This window comes from Melanotaenia boesemani, chromosome 7 (genome assembly GCF_017639745.1).
Source record: "Melanotaenia boesemani isolate fMelBoe1 chromosome 7, fMelBoe1.pri, whole genome shotgun sequence".
Classification (NCBI taxonomy): domain Eukaryota; kingdom Metazoa; phylum Chordata; class Actinopteri; order Atheriniformes; family Melanotaeniidae; genus Melanotaenia; species Melanotaenia boesemani.
Genome location: NC_055688.1, coordinates 35,643,524 through 35,666,463, shown reverse-complemented (window position 1 = coordinate 35,666,463; position 22,940 = coordinate 35,643,524). Strand labels below are relative to the sequence as shown.

Sequence of the window (22,940 nt, the reverse complement as noted above, 5' to 3'; positions counted from 1 at the left end):
TTCAAAGTTCCCTGGTTTCATTTTACAAGTGGCTGAGGGGGGGTTTCATGGTAAAAGACCTCTGGGGTTAAAGTCAATTGAATTTTTTATTGTTATTCTCAGAAGAAAATTGTACCTTGTATTGAGACTCATCAGCAGACTTAGATTGCTCTTACACCATTAAAGGTATTTTTCTGATGAAAGGAGATTTTAAATAAGAGGGTAGATTTAGAAGTGTGGAGCTATCAGAGAGCACCGGAGCAATGCTGTGATAATATTTTTCTTCTCTGAGAGGGAAAGAATATTCACAGCTGCCTAATTCAATTGATATAATACATTTCTTGAGATGAGAGTTCCCATTTATAGAAAGCAAAACCGTGGTTCCAGCCTTTCTGTTCCTGTCTAGGTTCTCCTGTTTCCTGCTACAGTCCAGAAGCATGTCTGTTAGGTTGATGGGTGTTTTTAAATATAAAGTGTCTTAGTTGTTTGTCTCTGTCTTCAGCCTGGAATGGACTGTTGATGGTGTACCCTGTGGTAACTGGGACAGTACTAGGTTACAGTAATCCTGGAGATCTTGAGTGTTTTGGTGAACAAATGGGCTGCTATTCATTATTTGCAGAAATGGCTTAATTATTCACCAGCAGTTGCATCAACATCAACAAGCTGTGCACACTGTTCTTAACCCTTTGATGCATAGTGTCCACTACAGAGGACACATATTTAAAGGCTGTTTTTAAATGTATGCATGGGTGTGGATCATACATTAGCAACTTCATTGGACTTTAGTGAGTCACCAACACTCTGCCACGTATAAAGAATAACTACATTTGATATAGTGAATATACATACGTTGTAATTACCAAGTTTGCATCAGTGATAAACAATTCAAGAAAATGATCCAGGTGTTTTTATAGAAAATTTTTATTATATTAATATGACAAGATATTATTTTATAAATATTTTCATAGATAAAGTAGAAAAATCCATACACTGAGTAAAAGTTAAAATAAGATTAAAAAATAGAAAAACATCAATGTGCATGTGTGTAGAAGTAAAATATTTTATTTAAAAAAACGTGGTACTGTTTTGTAAAAATTCATGCACCAGAGGGTTAAAGTCTGTAAGTGGCTAAACATCTCAGTCTCATATGACCATAACTTTCCTTCAGAGGTCTTTATGATGGTCCGACTGGTCAGCATCGACCTTCAGTCCCTGGTGTTTGAGCAGCTTCCAGCTAACGGCAACTTCAAGGCTATTTAATGTAAATTTAATCTTTTTGCTGGTAATTAGACTCAAGCCAGTTGGATTTGTTTACCTGCTACTTGTCACATTCAACCTCAACAAGTATGTTCTTTTTTTCTCTGTAAATGTCTCCCCTTGCTCAAGAGCACATAATTTTTAATCTATGCCTTTAATCATTAAGCTCAATGTGCAGTGTTAAGGGAGAGTGTTAGTTTCCTCCATCAGAGCAACCCTCCAGTGTGGTGCCGCTCTGCAGCAGATGGTATCTGTGATAGGGATCAGCAGTGTATATGATGCATCCTTCACCTCAGTACTTGCACCAGGGTCACATTAAAGCTCATTGATCTCACACAAGCTTGATTTACACAGTGTGTTCTGCCCTCAGGCTGTTTTTCTCCGAAGAATGGCTCTTGCATCAGCAATGTATATTTCATACAACACCAGATCATCAGAATGACATTACTGTAAAGCCGGACTTGCATCATCTGTGCTGTGATCTAACTTTTTTCTTTCAGGGAGGCTTTTTTTCTTCCATTCCTAATGATGATTCACTTGATGTCTGATTTTCTCTGTACTTCCAGCTGTGTTCATTGTGGTGTTTAAAGTATGTCTCCAGCTTTCACTAATTTATTCAGTTATGACAAGATAGAAATCGTATTTTCTGTGGGTTGTTTCAGACATCTTTACATAGCAGGATTCACCATGTAAATTAAGATCTCAGATTAATAAAAGGGATATAATTCCACTTTTTGCATCAGAATGTCATGAATCCGCAGTTGGGCCGATCGGTTGATACCACATATTAAAAAGTGTTTTAGCATTAGCATTAGCATTTTACCTGAAGAAATATTTATCAGAATTATCATCATAAATATTTCCAACAGTGCATTCTCATATCAGGTGAGAATCTGATATACACCACAGAGTATCTGATTATTCACAGAGAAGCATAAAATGAGCTCATTTGTTGCTGCTGCTGTTTGACCACAGACTTGCTGAACATGTGTTTGCCAAAGCCAAACAGTTTCTGAAACTGACTCCTTGTGAGTTTCTTGTACCTCTGGTGTTGCTAATCAGGCACCTGAAATGCCTTATTTTTACAAGTCTGGGTTTAAAAGGGAAATGAACAGAGTTTCCAACAGTTTACGATTTATTAACATAAGATAAAATAAGATAATCTTTCTTGATCCCACAATGGGGAAAGTTCACTGTTACCACAACTCAAAGAGATAAAACAAGACTTAAAATGAAAAGCAATTAAAACAAACAAACAAACAAACAAACAAACAGTATATCCACAATATTGCTAAAGCTCAGATACATATCCAACCATTTTCATAGCGACCTTAGTCTGAACGATCATGCCACATTTCATCTGCGGCTGTAGCTCAGGTGGAAGAGCAGTCATCTTTCGACCGGAAGGTAGGCGGATCGATTCCAGGCTTCCACTGACTACATGCTGAAGTGTCCTTGGGCAAGACACTTAACACCACGTTGCCTCCCGATGTGCCTATTGGGGTGTGAATGGGTGAATGTGATAAGTAGTGGAAAGCGCTTTGAGGGGTCAAACTGGCTGTAAAAGCGCTATATAAGTACAAGTCCGTTTTCCATTCCATCTGACTTTTACATCTCAGAAGTACGTCAGACGCCAGAAATCTGCGCCAGGTTCTGACTCTGACATATCTACAGATATGTACACCTCAGACTTCCAGTACAACTCTGAGTTCTGTCATCTGCAGAAATACTCTGATGACTCAGCAGTTGTTGGGTGTATCAGTGATGGACAAGAAGCAGAGTACAGAGAACTGGTCGGTCAGTTTGTGAAATGGTGCGGTGACAATCATCTCATCTTGAATACCAAGAAAACAAAGGAGATGATTGTTGACTTCAGGAGGAACAAGAACACACATAGAAGTGTTTCCATCATGGGAGAGGAGGTGGAGGTGGTGGAGGAACACAAGTACCTTGGAGTTCAGCTGGACAACAGACTTGAGTGGAAAAGCAACACTGAGTACATTTACAAGAAAGGTCAGAGCAGACTCTACTTCTTAAGGAAGCTGAGATCTTTTAACGTCTGCACCAAAATGTTGCAAATGTTCTACAGGTCTGTTGTTGAAAGTGCAATCAGCTTTGCAGCAATCTGCTGGGGCAGCGGCATCAGAACCAGAGACTTGAAAAGAATTAACAAACTGATCAAGAAAGCCGGTTCTGTGCTTGGAGTAACTCTGGAGCCGCTGGAGTTGATCATCAAAAAAAGAATTCTGTACAAGCTGACGAAGATAATGGAAGATCCTTCACACCCTCTACACAACGCCGTGACGAAACAACAGAGTGTGTTCAGTGGGAGGCTTGTTCAAGTCCGATGCAAGACAGAGAGATACAGAAGATCCTTCCTTCCAGCAGCTATCAGGCTGAAGAACAAAGCCCTTAATTAATTAATGTGATTGTTTTACTAAAAAATTACTACTACTACAATATTGAATTTCCCTTTGGGATTAATAAAGTATTTTTCATTCATTTTTCATTCATTTCATTCATTCATTTACAGAGGCAGCAGCCACTGCTGCACAAAAGGCCATTCCAACCGAATAACTTTCAAATTAATACAATACAAACATGTGTGGCATCCATATTTACCTGCGATAAGAACATGCTGTGCGCTCTGTGCATGCAGGACACATCACAGCTCACACTGAAGCATTTAACCACGTAAATAAATCAGATCTGAGCATCAAGACCTGCAGTGTGAACATAATTTAAGAGGCCAAATAATCCACCAAACACTCATTTCCTGAATTTGTGTCACATTTATTTAATATTTTTGTTCATTTGTTTTGCTCTGTATTCCTCATTCAACAGCATGCAGATCGATTGTAACAGAAGAAAGAGCAACATTTTTCTCACCTGAACGCTCTTACTTAACTTTAACTTAATACTTTGATATTTCATCACTCTCACCTTATCTCCAACTAAATTACCCATGGTGTCAAGGCGCAGATGAAGCAGAAAGAATTTCTTTGACAAGAAAAGATCCAAATGAGGAGAGTTTCATAATGATGGGGTTTGCACATTAGCTGTACAGAGTATTATCAGTCAAACAGCAGGAATAATTACCATCGTTCTTCCAACTGAGACAAACTGTATAGTTGTGAATGTTGTTTAAAATGTTAACAAATGGGTTTAAAAATGTATTGTTTATAATTGGTTTGAAACACCAGCTGGATTCATTCAGGCTGTGTAGATCAGGCCTACAGTGTTTGTTTTAATCTACTTAGAGCACCTGGTGAGCTGAAATGATCAGGTCAGTATCAGGATTCAGATCGCACTAAAGTCTCTTTAAGTCACTGAGGTCACTCAAATGACTTTGAACAATCTAAACTTCCTGCACACGCATCCCTTCGTATCTGATGACACGTGTGCACTCATGTAATGACTACGATGGGAGACAAGTGCTTAAATATGCTTTGACAATTCGTTCCAGTCCTCCAGGTGAGTATTGCTCTGACTGACCTGATGTGCTGGACTGCAATAAACCACAATGACCAGCAAAGGTCAAACCTTATTTCAAACCCACAGTGCAGCAGAGAAAACTTCACAGAGACAGAAGCAATATGAGCTTTTGCCATTCAGATACAGGTCATTTGTTTCTCGTTTTTTTGTCATGAAAAAATTTCTTGTACTGGGATGCAGGTTGTTTGACTTCTCTATTATCACTGACACACAAACTTTACTTTTCTGGTGTAACTACAGTAAGTCACGGACCAGTGCTACTATGTGGTGCTCCGCGGGGCCCATGCCCTGCTGATGCATGACTTGCATAAAGTCTGTGAACTGCATCTTTCAGGCCAGAGGTGTAGAACCACAAGACTAAAGAACTTCTTTGTTTCCTGTGCAGTGTAATAATAATATTTGTTAAAGAATCATTTTGGCTATTGTTTTCATTTTTATCTCACTTCAATGTTTTTTATTGGTGTTTTTATTGGACAATCATGTTTGGTTTATGTTAATTGATTTCATTATTTGATGTTGTAATGTCTTCCTCGCAGACATGTCTGATAGCAAAGTTTCCCATTAGGGAAATTAAAATGATTTGACATGATACCCCTCTAAAAAGAGACTTCCAGGCTGCATCTTTATCAAGTACCAGAGCAAACCTTGTCTCCATGAAGAGGAGAAGCTGGTTTATTCTGAGCTCCTTAAAGCATCTAACCATCTAAAGTAAAAGCATCTAAGCAGCAGACATGATAAGAGCTGAGCGAATTCTCTAAACACAGAGGATTTGAGCTGCATTGCTTTATTTAACATACATTGGACCATCTGTTATGAATCCTTAAACCTCTAATGTTTTTACAGAAGTCTCAGAATGGGTCCCTGGATTTTAAAGTTTTTCATTCTGGAGGTTAAACCAGGGACAGGGTTCGGCTAGAAACATGTATGTGTATATTTACTTTATATAATTTTATGAAGCAATGTTTTATGCATTTGTCCCTGTTAGATAAACATGTAAATAAGGAAATAAAGAAAGTATCTGCTGCAAATATTCACCCACCGATCTTTAAGCCATCTTTAAGGTTAGGACAGACGAGTGGTTAAACAAGAGCCTTGTCTTCAGATGCTGCCTCCTGCATTCAAACCATTTCTGGTATCACATGACTGGAATGAATGAATGGTATGAGGAAATGTAGTCACCCACATGGGATAGAACCTTTTACCTCACCTGGGGGGAGCTCTGAAATCGTGTTTTAGGAGAGAACTGTGGCCTCAGTGCTGATGGTGCAGGTCCTTCTGCTAGTTGCATCACACCCATATTTATGAGTCAGGTGAGAGAAAGGATGCTGCCTCCCTCCAGATGGAATAGAGATATCCTCAATCAGCTAACAGAAAAGAAATCACAAGATACGTGTTAATAGATTCCACAGACAGCCGTGAACATTCGTGATACCATCGACTGAAACCAGAGGATTTCCTGTTGTTCTGTGTTGGATGCCAGGGTAGACATCCTTTTCAATTTTCAGCCATTTCATCAACAGAAAAATGAACTGAAAAAAGTCCTTAAATCATTATCAGCGGCATTTGCATTTCTCATACTAATGACATGATTAAACAATGTAGCTGATTTTCAGAACAAAGAAAGACCCTCAATCCTGGTCCTCAACAGGACTCAGATTTCTGCAGGGCTTCTGCTTAGTACCAACTGACCTGAGTCTGATGTGTTGCAGCGGGGAAACTTCTAAGACCTCCAGGAACCTGGCCCTGGAGGACCAGGATTGAGGATCCCTGGTATAGAACTGAAAGCAGATCTAACATAAAATGGGTACCACACTGCAATAGCAGCTCATCCTGGCTGGAGGCTGCAGGTCACTTCCTTGTTCATCCAGGGCAGAGATATCAAAGTCCAGTCCTTGAGGGCTGCTGTGCTGCAGGTTTCAAATATTTCTATGCATCAACACATCTGCAGCAGTTTAAGTGGATCTCTTCTACAGATTAAGCCTGGAAATGAGCCATTAATTTGATCAAAAAAAGGTAGAAACCTTTGGTTCCTGACATTTGCCACTACCAATCACTACTTCCTTTATGTGCATACTTACAATAACCCATTCCTGCCCGGCGTACATGCACACACTGACACAAACGCACTCACACATCAACAGCATCCTGTAATTTCCAGCCCAAGTGGTCATTTTGAAGTTTAGAGATTTCAAATTCTTGCTGCTGTGCCTTTATAAAGCTGAATGCCCAAAGTAAACAGCTACCCCTTCATTATCATCAGTTTGCTGCACACCTTTTCATATTCAGATTTTAATTCAGGTTAACACAGAACCCCAAACACACACATGTGCAATTTTCTGTCTCCACAGAACGTTTGCCATTTACAGTTAATGACACATGTTGGTGCTTCTGCTGTTGTGTGCAGATATAATGTTATATCATCTGAGGGTGGACTTTGTACCCTGAACGGCTGGAGTTTGTGTTATTTGCTCAAGCATACCATGTACTCTGATGAAAATCACAGAAAAAGACAAACTAGCTTGATCACAGCTACAAAACTTTCCTTCACCATCTCTGGAGAAAGCACTGAAGAACTTTTCAAACCCAAATCTCTATAAAATACTGTGCAATACCATGTCCAGGTAAATATACCTAAGTAAACCCAGATAAAGAAAAGTCATTTTCAGTAAGATAAAAGCCAAAAATAACATTTTCAGCCAGCGTAACCTTGTACTGAGAAGTTAACTTTTAAATAAGGGCAAATATATTCACATAATCACAGCGTACTGTCTTTTCTTCTCTCTTGTGAGGCCTCCATATGTATGTAGAACAATACGCCCAGGAAATGGTGCCAAAGCAGGGGGAAAGGGAAGGAACAGGGGGAAAAAGGAGAAGAGGAGGCCGAGGTGAATGGTTGTCTCATTAATCTTAAAAGGGCAAAGCAGAACGTTCTGAATGCAAATGGAACCATCAGTCTTGTCAGAAACAGAGTGATGGAGTGATAGAGGGATTGACAGGGTTATTTAAGAAAGAGGCTGAATTTGGAAAAGAAAAGAAAGGACAAAGTTGAGTCCTGGCATTTAATCCAACATGGAAATCACTAAAAGTCAGAGTAATTAAACTGTTTGTAGGTGTGGACACCTCCAGACTCTCTACACACTCACACCATTTATGGCAGTTATTATTCTTTGGGGATTTAATTAAAGTGATTTAAGTAAATTAATATTTAAAAAGCAAACATAGGAGGAAGTTTCTCATCTTTATTAGAACATTAACTACTGCTCCTTTCTGCTGCTAAAGTGTGTGCATCACATTTCTTATTTAAGACAGCTCCTCCTAACAAACATTTGACAATAACTAATTTATTAAGCTAGTAAATAACTATTTAATCCAACCAACTGATTTCAGATTATGTCCCTCCACAAAACCACAACTACCATGTGGACCCATTTGCTTGCTGATCTCTTCTTACATATGAAAAATAGAATATAAGAATTAAGAAGCAGCTCATGTTTTAGTATTTTTATGCCGAAGCAGCTCGATTTATCCAGTAGCCTCAACTGGCTCATGTCACTATCATTTTCATCAACCGATTGTCATTATTCCCAGATTATTTGGATGATCAAATTCTGCATGCAGCCCCATCTGCAACTTGCACTTTATCCACCACAACCATTTAAAAGCAAAAATATATACACTGCCAGGAACAACTCTTGACTATTGCAGGGTGGGAATGTAGAGCTATTAAGCATGTACTGTGAGGAAATTGGGGAAGAGAAGCTAGCACCACTTATAAGAAAAAATTAGCAGTGGAAAAGCAATGGCTAACTTTTATTCCCCATTCCTGAAGAGTCTATTACTTCCAAATATTGGATCCAGCTGAGTGAGCAGACATTAGTCTTTATTTACCCGGACAGGACCAAGTAGTGCAGCAGCCAATTACAGCCGGGATTTTGCCTGATGTCACTAGTAGCTAGCTGTTAGCTGCTTGTTGACCCAGGGGGAGTGGTTGCTAACCGCTGCGAGCCCCAGCTAACTTCTCATAGCTCACGCTCACCTTTCATTTCATGGTGAGCACCTATCTGGATAGTAAAAAGTTAGCCAAGGCAGCTAACAGTACTGTCTGTGCATGCATTTGTTCACATTTGTTCAGAACATGGAGTTACAAACACAAACAGCCATAGTTTGCATTTATCAACCCCCATGCACTACAGACACTTAGTGAAAAGTGTTAGTATCTTTCTAGAGCTTTGCAGGACATGTTTTCTGCCTCAGCTGGCATTATACAACATTTCAGTGATCTACACAAAACCTGTTGATCCCCAATGCCCTATGACACTATTGTGGTCCAGATGCACACAATACATAAATAAATAAATGGACCTTGTATGCATTTTCATAAAAAGAATAAAGGTTTCATATATAAGTGTTTCTGTGTTTAAGCATTATGCGCGGAGCCACTATCTTTGGATAAAATAGCATCCTGAAAAGAATCACTCTACTGCAACACCTAGCTACCTGTCTAATAAAACCTCTGTACCTGCTCTGTTTAACTTCAGCACCTTGAATCTCTGCATAAATAACGTCCCTTTGTTAATTCATGATTTTCTGGAGGGTTTTTTTTAATTTTTCAGAGGGTTATATCATATAAAATAAAAATGAAAACAGATTAGGCAAATAGAAATTCACTTTTTTCCTAGGTTCCATCCATAATTACTTTAACACAGTGGCATCTGCAGTGATGCTTCTACCTCTGATAAATCTCACAAGTGTTTGCTTTGTTTTGATTCCAAGAGGGTTTACATGGGGTCTGTAACTGCAAAGGAATAATCAGTTATTTCTGGGTTTGTCATTCTCTAACAGAATCACCCTAAAAGACCCTTAGGAGGTTAATGTAGTTATATAGAAATAAATACATAGAGTAAGGAACTGATAATATCATCTGTAATGTTCAGCTGCAGGTAATTAAGACGTCCTGCTGTAACTTTTGTTGTGGTGGTTCATCATGCTGTTAACGCTCATATTCTGGATCAAAAACAGAAGGATGGACTTAAGATGATGTTGTTTACAAGCTGAAGCAGTGTATAACTGTATAAAGTGTATAATTATCAGAATATGACTGATTTCAGAAACCAGCTTCTCAATCTCAGATAGAATCAGGAGCATGTGGTGTCAGTCAGACAGCAGAGAACTGTAGAAATACTGAAACACTGATGGTGGGGAGGGGAAAAGGTGCTGGACACAACAAAGCACAAGTTCTCAGAGTGCAGTAAAATGAAATGGAAAGGTGCTTCGGGTGGAATCAGTTAGCGCTTCTGGCCATCAGAGCAGAGGCAGACAGGAAGTAATCATTAGATGAGACATGTTGTAGTCGGAGCTGTCTCAGCTACTGTGGCAGCATCTCTTTGTTCTCACAGCTGATGAGGTCCAGTCTTTTTATATTTGTCTTTGTGATGCTGGAGGCCAGCGATCAATCGGCAGGGCAAAGGTCAGCTCATGTACTGTGGAGCTCCAGGGTGACATGACAGCAGTGTTCTTTCGGTCTCTGTTAATGCTTTTTTTTTCAGAAACAATATTAAAGGTTTGATTCTTACAGTGGTGTTTGCTGTTTCTGAGACAAAAATATTGATCTTACTTACTTTTGTCTTTTTTCTCATAATATATTGTTAGAGTAGAGCACCCATGATGCTGTATCAGTCCAAACTTCATCATTTTGAAGCTGTTTCAAACGCCTGGTAATCAGCTTTTCTTTTGTATCTCTTCCTTTTACTCTCAGCCCTGCAGACGACTCAGCCTCCCAAAGTCCTGTTTCCCTCAGAGAGACATGACACAGTCATAGAAGTCACGCCTGGTAAGAAGCTTCACCTTCTCTACTTCTTTATTCTTGCTTTCTGATTTAGTTTAAAGTGGCATTCCCCTTGGTCCTCAGTCTGTGGTTTGCATTCATGTTATGGCATTTCCGGCTCAGTCACAAAAGACTTTCAACATTAGATTTAGATTAGATAAAGCTGATGCATTAGATTAGGAGAAGTCTGAAAGTAGAGATGTTTCCACTGCTAATTCATTGTGCAACGGTTCTTGAAGGAATCAATAAGGGTGCATTTAAACTTAGGAGGTTTGGTCCACTTTAAACAAACCCTGTTCTGCCTCCACAGAAGTAAGCTTTGTTTGGAGTAGTGTGAACGCTCATTCACACTCTGGTGCAGATCGTATCAGGGTTGAACAGCAAAGTAAAAATAGAAACCTCAAGACTGTATAAACCTGTTATTGCTCCATTGTTTACGTGCAGTCTTGGCCAATAAATAAGCCAGATTTTTCTTCTTGTTTAGCAGTTGTTTCAGGGAATATCGCCCCCTAGTGAGCAGTTGTTGCAACTGTGTTGCATTGTCCAGGTGGTTTGGTCCACTTGAGTAAAGTGCAGTGTGAAACCAAACCAGAGGAAGGTGTGAAAACTGAGTCCCCTGGACTATCCTGGTGTGAATGGTCCTTAAATTATTTGTTGTAGTTGAGCACAGCTAACGACAGAAGAAATAAGTGAAGTAAAGCCAGTGGTATAATATTTATTACAGTAAACCTAGACTAAGGGTAATGTGTGTCATACAGTCAGCTTCTCCATTCTGTGCAGAAACTCGAGTCTTAGAGTGGAAAAATTTCTGGCTGAATGTCAGGTTAGCAGAAGTAGAAATGTTTCTTTACAACAATGTGATCACTGCAGCACCATCTGTACAAGAGGAAGCATTTAACCAATGCTGGTAAGGATGTAAAGCCATGTTATCGGAAATCTCCATGATTGCTTATTAAGGTCCTTAGCACATCCATCTTATTTTCCATGGATTATAAGATGCCCATATTGACAGAGAAAAGCATTTCCTCCAGGGCCAGATTTTCTCTGCTTTAGCTGACACACTAATGTCTGTCCTAACCTTAGTCACCAGCTCTCTCTACCCAAGCTTTCATTTTCACTCCCATACAAGAGGTCTTTTAGTCATGGTTTGATGTGTCATCCACACCGGATGCACCAATCAAGGCCACCTTTTCAGGTTAAGTAGCACAGCTTGTTGTAATAGAGTGCTTTGAAGTATATAAGTATATATTCTGGCAGAAAGCAAGAAACCAATACTGGCAGAGATGTTTTTTCATTATTAAACTACAGAAAATACTTTTGTAAAAGTTGTGTTTTGAGTTACAACACAGAGAAGTCTGAGGATGTAATTAAATGTTCAATCTCTACATTCAAACTGCAGGTCGTAGTGCTCAAATCTGATTTGTAGCATGGTTGTTTATATGAATTAATATGACCTCGATCACACTTCAGTGTGAGCTGAAGTGACGTGCATGTGACATACAAAAATAATGTTATTAGAGAACAAACTTTCATAGTGAATAATAGTTAATTCAGTGAAATGTTGATAAAGATATTAAAAACATGTTTTCAGCATCCAAATTGCTTTCAGTGACTTGGACGCTGATTAGCTCATAATTTTGTAGGAATACGTACGAATAGCTATGCACTGATTTTCGTAAGAAATCAGATGAACCATTGATGAGAGCAGCTGCATGTGTGTGTGTGTGTGTGTGTGTGTGTGTGTGTGTGTGTGTGTGTGTGCGCACCATTACAGCTCTGTTTGATGAGTGATTTTCTGTCCATTCATTTGTTTTTCACCAGTCTTTTTAAAAATCTCAGTCATTGTGAAATTGTACAAATGTGCACAAACCTTATTTCCACCACTTTTTGTGGACATGAATGGATGCAGACCCTCCCATATTAATCATTTGTGACACAACTGAGTAAGTATGAAAATGAAAGTAGCCCAAAAAAAAAAAAAAGGTGACACAGTGATGGAGAAGTTTGTTTTTGTTTTGTTTTGTTTTTTTGTTTTTTTTTTGTGATCTAAGTTCTGGGATCATGAAAGGAACAAAAACTGCTGAATAGAAAAGACTAACAGAAGCTCTGTCAGAGCAAAGGATCCTGCAGAGGTGAATAAAAAAAAAGGTTCTATTATAAACTAGAAAAAAACACATGAAGGTTCAGGGCTCCTGTTCTGTACTGAACATGTAAAAAAATCCTGCACTGATAAGAGCTAAAACTGTCATCCAGGATGTACAATCTAGATCTGCAAAGTAAGAAACAGCTCGCCGGGGAAGAAATAGGAGGGAACTTCAGTCTACCAAGAAAATGAAAATAAAACAATGACACACTAAGAATACAAGAAATAGATGTTCAATGGTGCTTCGGACATGGCCAGTGGTTGATTTTTGGCCTTGTAATTACTTTTAGAGAAACTTTCCCTGTATATCTGCATTGCATGAATGTAAAACCTAAAGATTGTTCAGCTTTGTTGTTTATTTCATCCCAATTACTTCAGGTTTCAGCTTTATTTAAATAGTGTCAATTCACTTTTCAAACTAAATCAATTTAAGCCAGTTCACTGTGATCCAATCAGTATTATTACAAACCAATTTAAAAAAAAAAAAAGAGTATGGCCTATCTAAGGAAAGCTACGGTTTGCATTATATCTTCACTTCAGTTAAATCCCCCATCCTTAGCTGCATGGGATAGAGAGGGTGTCTGCATACCGAACCCAAACTGGGAGCTGATTCCATAAGAGAGGGGCCTGATAACCATTTCTGATGTTGTTAAACTAAACCGTGGTCTGTCCAAGAAGTAAAATATCACAAGAAAATAAATAAAAGTACAAAAAATATCAAATTTCAATTTAAGTAATAAAGAAAAATATAGTATGATAAATGACATGAAAGAAGGGTATTGCAGTTAATATAAAACAATCTTATTGTCACCAGTTATCACACTGAATATCCAACAACAAAGGCCTGAGACAGGACATGAGAAATCAGAAATGGTCTCCAGGAAGGTTCTCAAGAAGCCATTTTTAAAATTTTAACCCCTGAACATATTTTCAGAAATAAATGTCTAAAAAGACACACCCAAAAGAAATTCCTTCACAATGATATGTTTGATGTCTATTCAGATCCAGATTCAGAAAACTTTATTTATCCCGTACGGACAAGTCGTTTGCAGCTTAGACACCAGTCAGCATTCAAAGTGCAATGTGTCAATTAATCAGACATAATCAGTATACAGTTCCCATGAGGTCGATGGAAGAAAGGACAAATAAATACATTAAATAATCAACAATAAAACAGTAACTACCAGTACAGGCTAAGACACGAAGAATAAAATAATAGAATAAATAAAAGAATAAAAGTCATTTAAAACGACTGCTGTAGTTAAGAGGTGTGACAGCTGAAGGAATAAGAGATGTAGAATATCTGTTGGTTCTTCTTTAAGGAGCAAGGTAGCGCAGCCTGGTCAAAAGCAAACTCAGTTTTACAATGGAGTGCAGGCTGTTCTTGTCCTTAAGAGTTAAACCATTGAACCAACAGATAAAGGAAAATGTTAGGATACTTTCAGCAAATGAACAATAAAAGTCCTTTAGAATGCTGTCACTGACATTGAAAGAGCTCAGTCTCCTCATCAGATGGATTCTCTGGTGGCCTCTCTGAACCACCGACTCACTACTGACATCAAACATGAACTTACAGTCAAAAACCGTGCCAAGGTATTTGTATGAATCCACAATAGTCCAGTCTAGAGACATCTAGGGATCTCAGAGAATGTATTCTCAGCATCAAGAATGTTGTTTCTGATACTACGCCTGAAGAAACTAGTATTGAACGATTTTTTTTAATCATATGAGATTTTTTATCTGGTGGAGAGCTCACACGTGAAGATATAAAACCAGTTTTGATTATACTGTGTGTGGTGTGCTCCGATAATGTAATCACAGAACAACACACACATGGCGATGCTGTCCCGCAACTCATCTACAATCTAGTCCTCCGAGCCAGACAAACGCTGAAACGTAGAAGAAGATCCATAGCAACAACTAGCAAAAAAACGAAGAAGAAACATAGCAACAAACGTAGAAGAAGAAACATAGTAACAACCAGCAAAAAAACCAAGAAGAAGAAACATAGCAACAAACGTAACAACCAGCAAAAAAACCAAGAAGAAGAAACATAGCAAAAAACGTAGAAGAAGAAACATAGTAACAACCAGCAAAAAAACGAAGAAGAAACATAGCAACAAACGTAGAAGAAGAAACATAGCAACAACTAGCAAAAAAACGAAGAAGAAGAAACATAGCAACAAATGTAGAAGAAGAAACATAGCAACAACTAGCAAAAAAACGAAGAAGAAACATAGCAACAAATGTAGAAGAAGAAACATAGTAACAACCAGCAAAAAAACGAAGAAGAAGAAACATAGCAACAAACGTAACAACCAGCAAAAAAACCAAGAAGAAGAAACATAGCAAAAAACGTAGAAGAAGAAACATAGTAACAACCAGCAAAAAAACGAAGAAGAAGAAACATAGCAACAAATGTAACAACCAGCAAAAAAACCAAGAAGAAGAAACATAGCAACAAACGTAGAAGAAGAAACATAGCAACAACCAGCAAAAAAAACGAAGAAGAAGAAACATAGCAACAAACGTAGAAAAAGAAACAGTAACAACCCGGAAACACAGCATCCAGCATGGAAGAGGGAATGATGGTGGTCTTGGGACTATTGTTAACAGAAAACGCTAGAACTAAAACAGACTGGAGACAGCATGAACATGGACTTTATTTACTTCCTTGTTCCCCAGCCAGTTCGCTCTCTGATTGGCTAGATTCCAGCTCACGTCACCATTCACGCAGTCAGAAGGCACGAGTCGTCGGCGTTCCTCAGAAATCGGCTCTGAAATATTGAACATGTTCAATATTTCCGATTGTCAGTTACGAGCCGTTTCGGAGCGGATCATCAGGGAAAATCAGCTCGTAACACACCTCAGACTAAATGATGACTGGACAGGGAAATCTCACCATGATCGGGTGTTTGTCGGCCAAAATCTGGACAAAAACAGCCCAAAAATCGTTATGTGTGTACCAGGCTTAAATAAGCATTTTACCCAAACATTTCATCTAACACTGAGCTGTGTGAAGATCCCAGCGATGGACTGGTGACCTGTCCAGGTGTACCTGCCTCTCACCTGCTAAAATGCTGGTTTAGGCTCCAGCTTCCCTGCGACCCGTAATGGACAAAGCGGTACAAATATTGAATGAATGAATGAATGTTTGAGGATCCCATGTTCTCTGATTAACACTCATATCCATCACTTTGACCACAGACTAACTTTACGTGTCCTTACAGAAACCACACAGTTCCTGTATTGGCATTAAAATGTGCTTATCTCATCCTGTACATCCCAAAGTGTGTAACTGACCAGTAAAACTTCCTTGTAGTAGTTCAGGAGGGTGGCAGATGGAAAGTCCATGAATCAATTCCTGTCTGCCCCAGACTGTATGATGAAATGTCCTTGAGTAAGATACTGTCCCCCATAATGCCTCCCAATATGCCTGTACATGGATAATACGGTCCATTTACCATAATACCGGACCCAGCGTTGAGTCCTAATCAAACTATGTTGAATAACTTTCTTTTCCCTTATTTTCCTTTTGTAGTTTAGGTAACGGTGACATATAACTGGCTGATCTAACTGTGGCCACTTTGCCAGGGTCCCTTCGCCAGATGGTGTTGCTCCTGAGGGTTTTGTATGAAGCTGTATTACAAAACCCAAAACGCTGGTTGTATCTGCGTCTGTGGGAAAGTCTGGGGTCAGGTTTGGCCACAGAACAGAGAGCTGGCAGGGGCGTTCGGGTAGGGTGAGATAGCTGAAGGATGGTGGATCTTTGAACACTCAGCTGGCCTCCTGCTCTCCGTCAGTGTGCACTCTACCCATTACAATTCTGCTGGGTTTTTTGTTCTGTCATCTCCTCCAGTCAGTGAATAACAATGACTTATGAGCAGATATGTCCTCAATCCAATTTAAAGCCTTTCAGAGAACACACAGAACCCTCCAAAGCACTCCCTGATCAACTCATGAGACCTGGCAGGCAGTCAAAACTGTGACATTTTCAAAGCAAGTCTTTTCATTTGATTCATTTTCACTGCTAGATTTTCAGATTCTGAATAACACTTGTCTGGATCGGCAAAGTGGATCCAGCTCAGAAATGTCACTTTAGGACAAATCTATGAAAGAAATTAGGAGGAGAGAAGCAAAATGCTGAAAGGATCTCATTAAGATTTGCTTGTACACTAAACAGTGTGTCGCGTGCTGCGGTGGGCCCAGTTGGCTGCCTTCATCACCAGCTGTGTGTGTGTGTTTAAGTGCATAAGTGCGTGCATGCATGGGAATGTCCCGCTGTTCGGCGCTCTCTCTGACAATGTTAGCACCGTAGGCAGAAATGTGTGTACAAGTCTGTGTGTTGGTGTGCTGTGTTTTTCTATTAACTCCAGATTGATGGAGTAACAAATAGGCCCTAAGGCCTCTGTACACTGATTGCAGCAGGGACACCTTTTAATGTGCATTGCAATATCACACACACAAATACACACTCTTAAAGCAATAAAGACCACACATTAAGACACACAAAACAGACTCACACACTCAGCCAGTGTGACCCTGCAGTACATTTTTAATTATCGTCTTGTTTTAACCTGGGGGGGATTCACATCAGCAACACACTCGTGTTCATTTTCTTTTACCTCCGCATCTCTTTGCTCCATTCTTCCTCTCAATTTCCCTCTTTCATTCATTCTTTCTCATGTTCATTCACTTTTCAGTTTTTCTTGTTTTTTCTTACCCTTCTGCTCCCTGGCTGCAGGTTACAAACAGAAGTCAGTATTTTCTCTGGTATTAAACTGATGTAGGCTGCAAGCAACAAGCAGACCAAAAGAGCTCAAGATTAAAGACTGATTCGTGATCTGCTAATATATGAAATATAAATAAATGAATGCATTAAATAAGAAAGTTTTATTGTGTTTAAGGAGTTAAGACCAAATACTGGTAAATACAATTTTGATACAGGATATTGTGAGAACACATAGGTGTAAATAAAAGACTATTAAATTAATGATAATAAATATCAGATGTATTTATTGAAGGACATGCTACACTTTAAAGTTTTAAACTCTTTATTTAAAAACACGTTAATGAAAAAAATTTAAATAAAAAAAAACATTTTTCCATCACTGTTTTCAAATTTTCCCAGTTAGTAATCAGAAATATTTGAAGAGTAAAACAAATGAAAACATCAGTTTATTGACTGGAAAAATCTAATTCATTTAATAGAATAATTAGCCAACAATGAGTTTCCATTATTTTTCTTGGTGTGAGTCAGAAGTGGAGCTAACGAAGCGAGCTGATGAATGTAAAGCCTCAGAGGGAAATTAATTTCAGCGTTAGACCGGGGTGATGGAAATGCACAGAAAGTAAAGCATGAAAAATTGAATTATGATTTAGTAAATTAAGCACAATTTATTTAATAATTGTAACGTGAAATGTTCCCACCATTCATCACAAGCTTGCTAAATTATTAAGGTTCATCATTTACTTTGTGTAATTTATCTTACCGATGCTCTTAGACCTAAATGTCAGCCGTATTTAAACTCAGTGAGGCTCGGCTAATTGCTGGAGTCAAGCATTCTCGTCATCTATCCACTCGTCGCACCCAAAAAATGTCATACATTGTTTGATTCCTGTTTCCACAATCCATCTTTTTCAACCCTTTTCTTTCAGTTTCAATCAGAAGTTTGCATGTCCTCATCATGGATTTCAGTGTGTCATCGATCATTTCTTTAAGCAGCTCTCTGAAAGTTGCCTGAATGTCACTGATCCGGCTGAACCAACAGACCTGACTCCTGTGGTAAGGTCAGGATACCGAGTCGCACGTCTTGAAGCTCAGTGAGTCTGTTTTCTCTGTTCCACATTCAACTGTGATGTGCTCAGGGTCATTTTTGTGTTGAAACACTCAATTTAAGTTCTGACATCCATTCAACCTTAAAGTTTGTTTCTTCATACCTTTAAATAAAACCAATATTAATGTATTGTGACTTTGTAGAAGGTAAAACACACTTCAGAAACAAACCTAAACAAACCTACAGCTTGCTTGTTACTCTCCCTAATACAACTCGTTCCAACATTTCCACCCTAAAGCAAAGGTAATTCTCCAGTTTTATCCTTAAAACTGAAGAATGGGAAAGACATCAGTGGCAACCATGGGATATAAACACATGCCAACAGGTTTTTTCCCTCTGATGTTACATTCTGACACATGACACAACAGAAGTTTAGCTACTTCAGGGTAAGATATAAGCCAAACTATCACTTGGTTTAGCTCAGAAATCCAAACAGCATGATAAGAGTTAGCAAAGAACAAGGTCAGCGCCTCAGCATCACATCATTTTGACAGCTTACGTGCAGCTGCTTTCATGACTGCTGCAGGTCGCGTGTCTCTCAAATGCGATGGTAAGTCGTTATTTCTTGCAGAAACAAATGTCTTACATTGTTGTTGGAGGACAGTCTTGTTTCTATCTGGTGATGGAGAACAATTCTGAGGTAGACGTCATTCATAAACATCATTCACATGATGCACCAGATGGTTTTACCCACAGAAATATCTAATGAAGTCCTTTAGGGAACATGTGGAAATAGGCAGAAAATTTTTAAAAGTACTAAGAAGATGATTTTATACAAGGATGTAGGTTTGATTTTGACACTGGTAGGGACAGAAAAGTGGCTCCCTGGAAACAAAGCTCTTTATTTATATATTTATTTATTTATTTATTTATTTGTTTATTTATTTATTGCACTTATGTTCAACGTTTATTTGCAACATAATGTTACTGCATGGATATAATATCTGAACTTGTTTTTTTATTGCCTCCCAAAAATGGACCAAAGTACATGTGTAAAGGATGCAGGAGATGGACGAAAGTGTCCGTCCGTCTGCATGTCCGTCTTCTGTGTTGAGCATAAATGGGGGGGGCAGTTGAGGTCTTCTTCCAGACCGAAGCAACTGGGCAATGCCACGAAATAATACAGAATGACAAGCTCTTGTTTCAGCTGATGATCTTGGAAGTTGAGTTTAGGAATGGATGCTCGGGGCTTGAGTAAAGCCACATTAGTCTTTCTCAGATTTGCACTGAGTAACTTGCAGTGTCCAGTGAGGGCTACAGAGGAAAAAACGTTTATATATGGAACAGAAAAGCTGCCGTCATCCATGATCATAATAAAGTTAAGAGGTTTCGGCAACGAAAGACATAATTAGTGACAGTATGGATCCACTGAGTCGGTATCCATTCGTCAATTTAAAGAAATAAAAATAAACTTTTGCACCAAAATTGTCTGTATGAATAAATGTTTATACTACAGTCATTCTGCATCAGAAAATATTTTTATGTGACATTCAAGTCCATGATAGGTGTGTGTAAACCTTCAGCCTGAGCTCTGGATCTATCTACATGTAGCGATAACAAATCCTGACAACTGGACTACAGATTGTTTTTAGACCTTTCCATTGTGAAGGACCCTGTACCTCCGAGGCACGACAAACTAAATTTCTTCTGCTTCATTTCTGTGGAATCAGTTGGATAGAGATACTATTTGGGTTGTTTTTCCAGTATCATCTGGAATTTATGTCACTCAGCCCAACTTTTTGCCTCTCCAAATTCTCCAGAGTCCTTTATCCCAACAATCTGAGGCTGTTTGTTTTGGCTTCACAGTGGAGAAGCTTATTGTTGTTGGGGATGTCTCTTTAAGTTGTAAAACAGGAGCAAAAACAAAAAACACAGAAGAAAGAAACCAGCCTCTGGCTTGATAATGACTGAAAATCTTTTCTGACTCAAACATAAAATTGAATTTTAACTAACTTTATGTAGAAACATCCGAGAGTTAGAAACTAAGAAGCATACAAGCGTTATGCATGTGCAACCTCAGTGTTAGGCATTTTCCAGCTGGTTAAATAGGCTTTTATTATCTGAAAGACCTGAACTTCTGCAGGCTCAGAGCAGCTCTGAAAACCAGAAAATCATTACTAGCTCTGACAGACTTTCCAGGTGTTTTTAGAGTGAATGAATTTAGTTAAAAAATAAGGAATCATTTAAAATAAAAAACAACCTGTTCTCATCTCTTTAAGGAGTGTTGTTTTGTTACAGCACATAGCATATCAGAGATATTCTCCATCCCTTCACCCACCAGTCACAGCAGTATAAAACCCCTTTCATACACACACCTTTTACACTGATATACAATTAAATTACCCAACTAAAGATTTCACTAGACAAATAAAAAGGGCATAACAGTGTGAGGGAGAACTTCAAACCAACACAACCTACACCTCAGTAATCAAAGTACAATCTCTTGTAAAACAAAATTGAAAAGAAAATAAATAACATCCCAACAAACATGGTTTGGCTAAAACCATGTGAACAGGACTGTGTTGTTGAGCTTCTGGTGCATGTTGCTTCTCTGGAAGCTAAGTGGAGTCATCTTGGCAATACTTTAGCTTAAAAACACACAACTAATGTCAGCAGCATATGGTGGTAACTATCTACGCTATACTGTGTGCAGCCGATGCACTCCTCCAGCGAAAAAGCCCTCCGACCCGATCCTCTTCCGTACAATGCTCAGGACCTCCAGCAGTCTAGGATTGTAAAGCTTGGATAGCCCCACTGTGATAAAGTGCAGACATACAGAAGCAGCTGACACATTTTCCAAACACTAAAGTGCCATCACTACTAGGAATGGAGAGATTCACCAATCTGAATCGGTGGCCCGAGACAGACGTTTGTGATGCGATGGCACCGGCCTCAGCCTCAGATAAAAGAGCCACCTAAAGGTGTAATGCATCTTTCTTAGTTTGTCTGCATCGGTAAAACCCATGGTTACATCCATTATTATATAGTTATTCTCCTCTGCACCAGTATTTCTGAGGCACCTTGAACACATCATCTCTGTCTTTTGGCATTTTTTAATTTAAACATACGGTGGTGAAGCCACAGTCAGTAAACAGCAAACATGGAGGGAAGCGAGACAGCAGGTGAGGAGGAGATTTTCAGCAAATGTACATTTTATAAATGTTTTGTAACACACTCTAATATTAAAAGGGCCTGAGAAAAAGACTGTTTATGAATGACTGATGTGTTGTTTGTTTTTTTCAATTAGAAAGAAGACATTTCCTAAATAAATGTATAAGTAAGGCAAGTTTATCTGTGTAGCACAATTCAACAACAGGGTGATTCAAAGTGCTTTACAGAAGCATTGAAACAGTATTAAAGCTCGATTAAGTTTTAAAGCTAAAGTTAAAAAGAACCAGATGCAGATCTGGACTCTAAATAAAAACTAGTTCCATGCAGCAGAGAACAGGTGGGTCTTTAACCTGGATCTAAATAAACTGAGTGTTTCAGCTGATCTGAGGCTTTCTGGGAGTTTGTTCCAGACATGTGGAGCATAGAAGCTGAATGCAGCTTCTCCATGTCTGGTTCTGACTCTGGGAACTGATAAAAAACTGGAACCAGATGACCTGAGGGTTCTGGAAGGTTCATCCTGGGTCAAGAGGTCTCTGATGTATTTTGGTCCTAAACCATTCAGATCTTTCTAGACCAGCAGCAGAACTTTAAAGTCTATCCTCTGACGAACAGGCAGCCAGTGTAAAGACCTCAGAGCTGGACTGATGTGGTCCACTTTCTTGGTCTTAGTGAGGACTGGAGCAGCAGAGTTCTGGATCAGCTGCAGGTGTCTGACTGATGTTTTAGGTAGAACCTGTAAAAACACTGTTACAATAATCAAGCCGACTAAAGATGGAAGCATGAGAATAAAAATTATCGTCTGAACCATTTTGAATTGGATCTTCTTTTTAAGTTGGATTCACTGGTTTGCTTTATAGAAAACAATCAAGCTCCAAGTTCATCCTCCACAGGGAAAGAGAGAGGACAAAATAAATGTGATGTTATTGAGAAGCCAGATGTGGGCTTGTAAATTCATTGTATTTTTTTTTCATTGGTATCATTATCGTATGGAACAGAATAGCAGTGTATAAGGTCAAACCATATTGCATCATGAAAAGGGGCGAATCATATTATATTGTATTGGCAGGAGGCTTCACTGTATCATTAATGTATCATATTGCTGGCAGTGTATCGAGATGTGTATCGAATCGTTCTCAGTGGTGGGAATTAACACATCCCAAGTCACTACTCATCATTTCTTTTATCTCACCAACAGGAGATGTGTTCGTGATATCAGCTTTTTCTTTGAAGTCTTTGCTACCATTAACATGAAATATTGATAATTACTCCTGACAAAAATGCATAAATGGCGTAT

At 38.8% G+C, this 22,940-nt stretch overlaps 1 protein-coding gene across 4 annotated transcripts in view; it reads left to right on the top strand.

The window, feature by feature from the left end:
- Positions 1-22,940, top strand: part of il1rapl2 (interleukin 1 receptor accessory protein-like 2) — a 494,907-nt gene that overhangs the window by 398,284 nt on the left and 73,683 nt on the right. For all 4 annotated transcript variants that reach the window (XM_041990452.1, XM_041990450.1, XM_041990449.1 and 1 more), the window contains exon 7: positions 10,487-10,561. In XM_041990452.1, the coding sequence (XP_041846386.1) occupies positions 10,487-10,561 (75 nt within the window). The remainder of the gene's footprint in view (positions 1-10,486; positions 10,562-22,940) is intronic.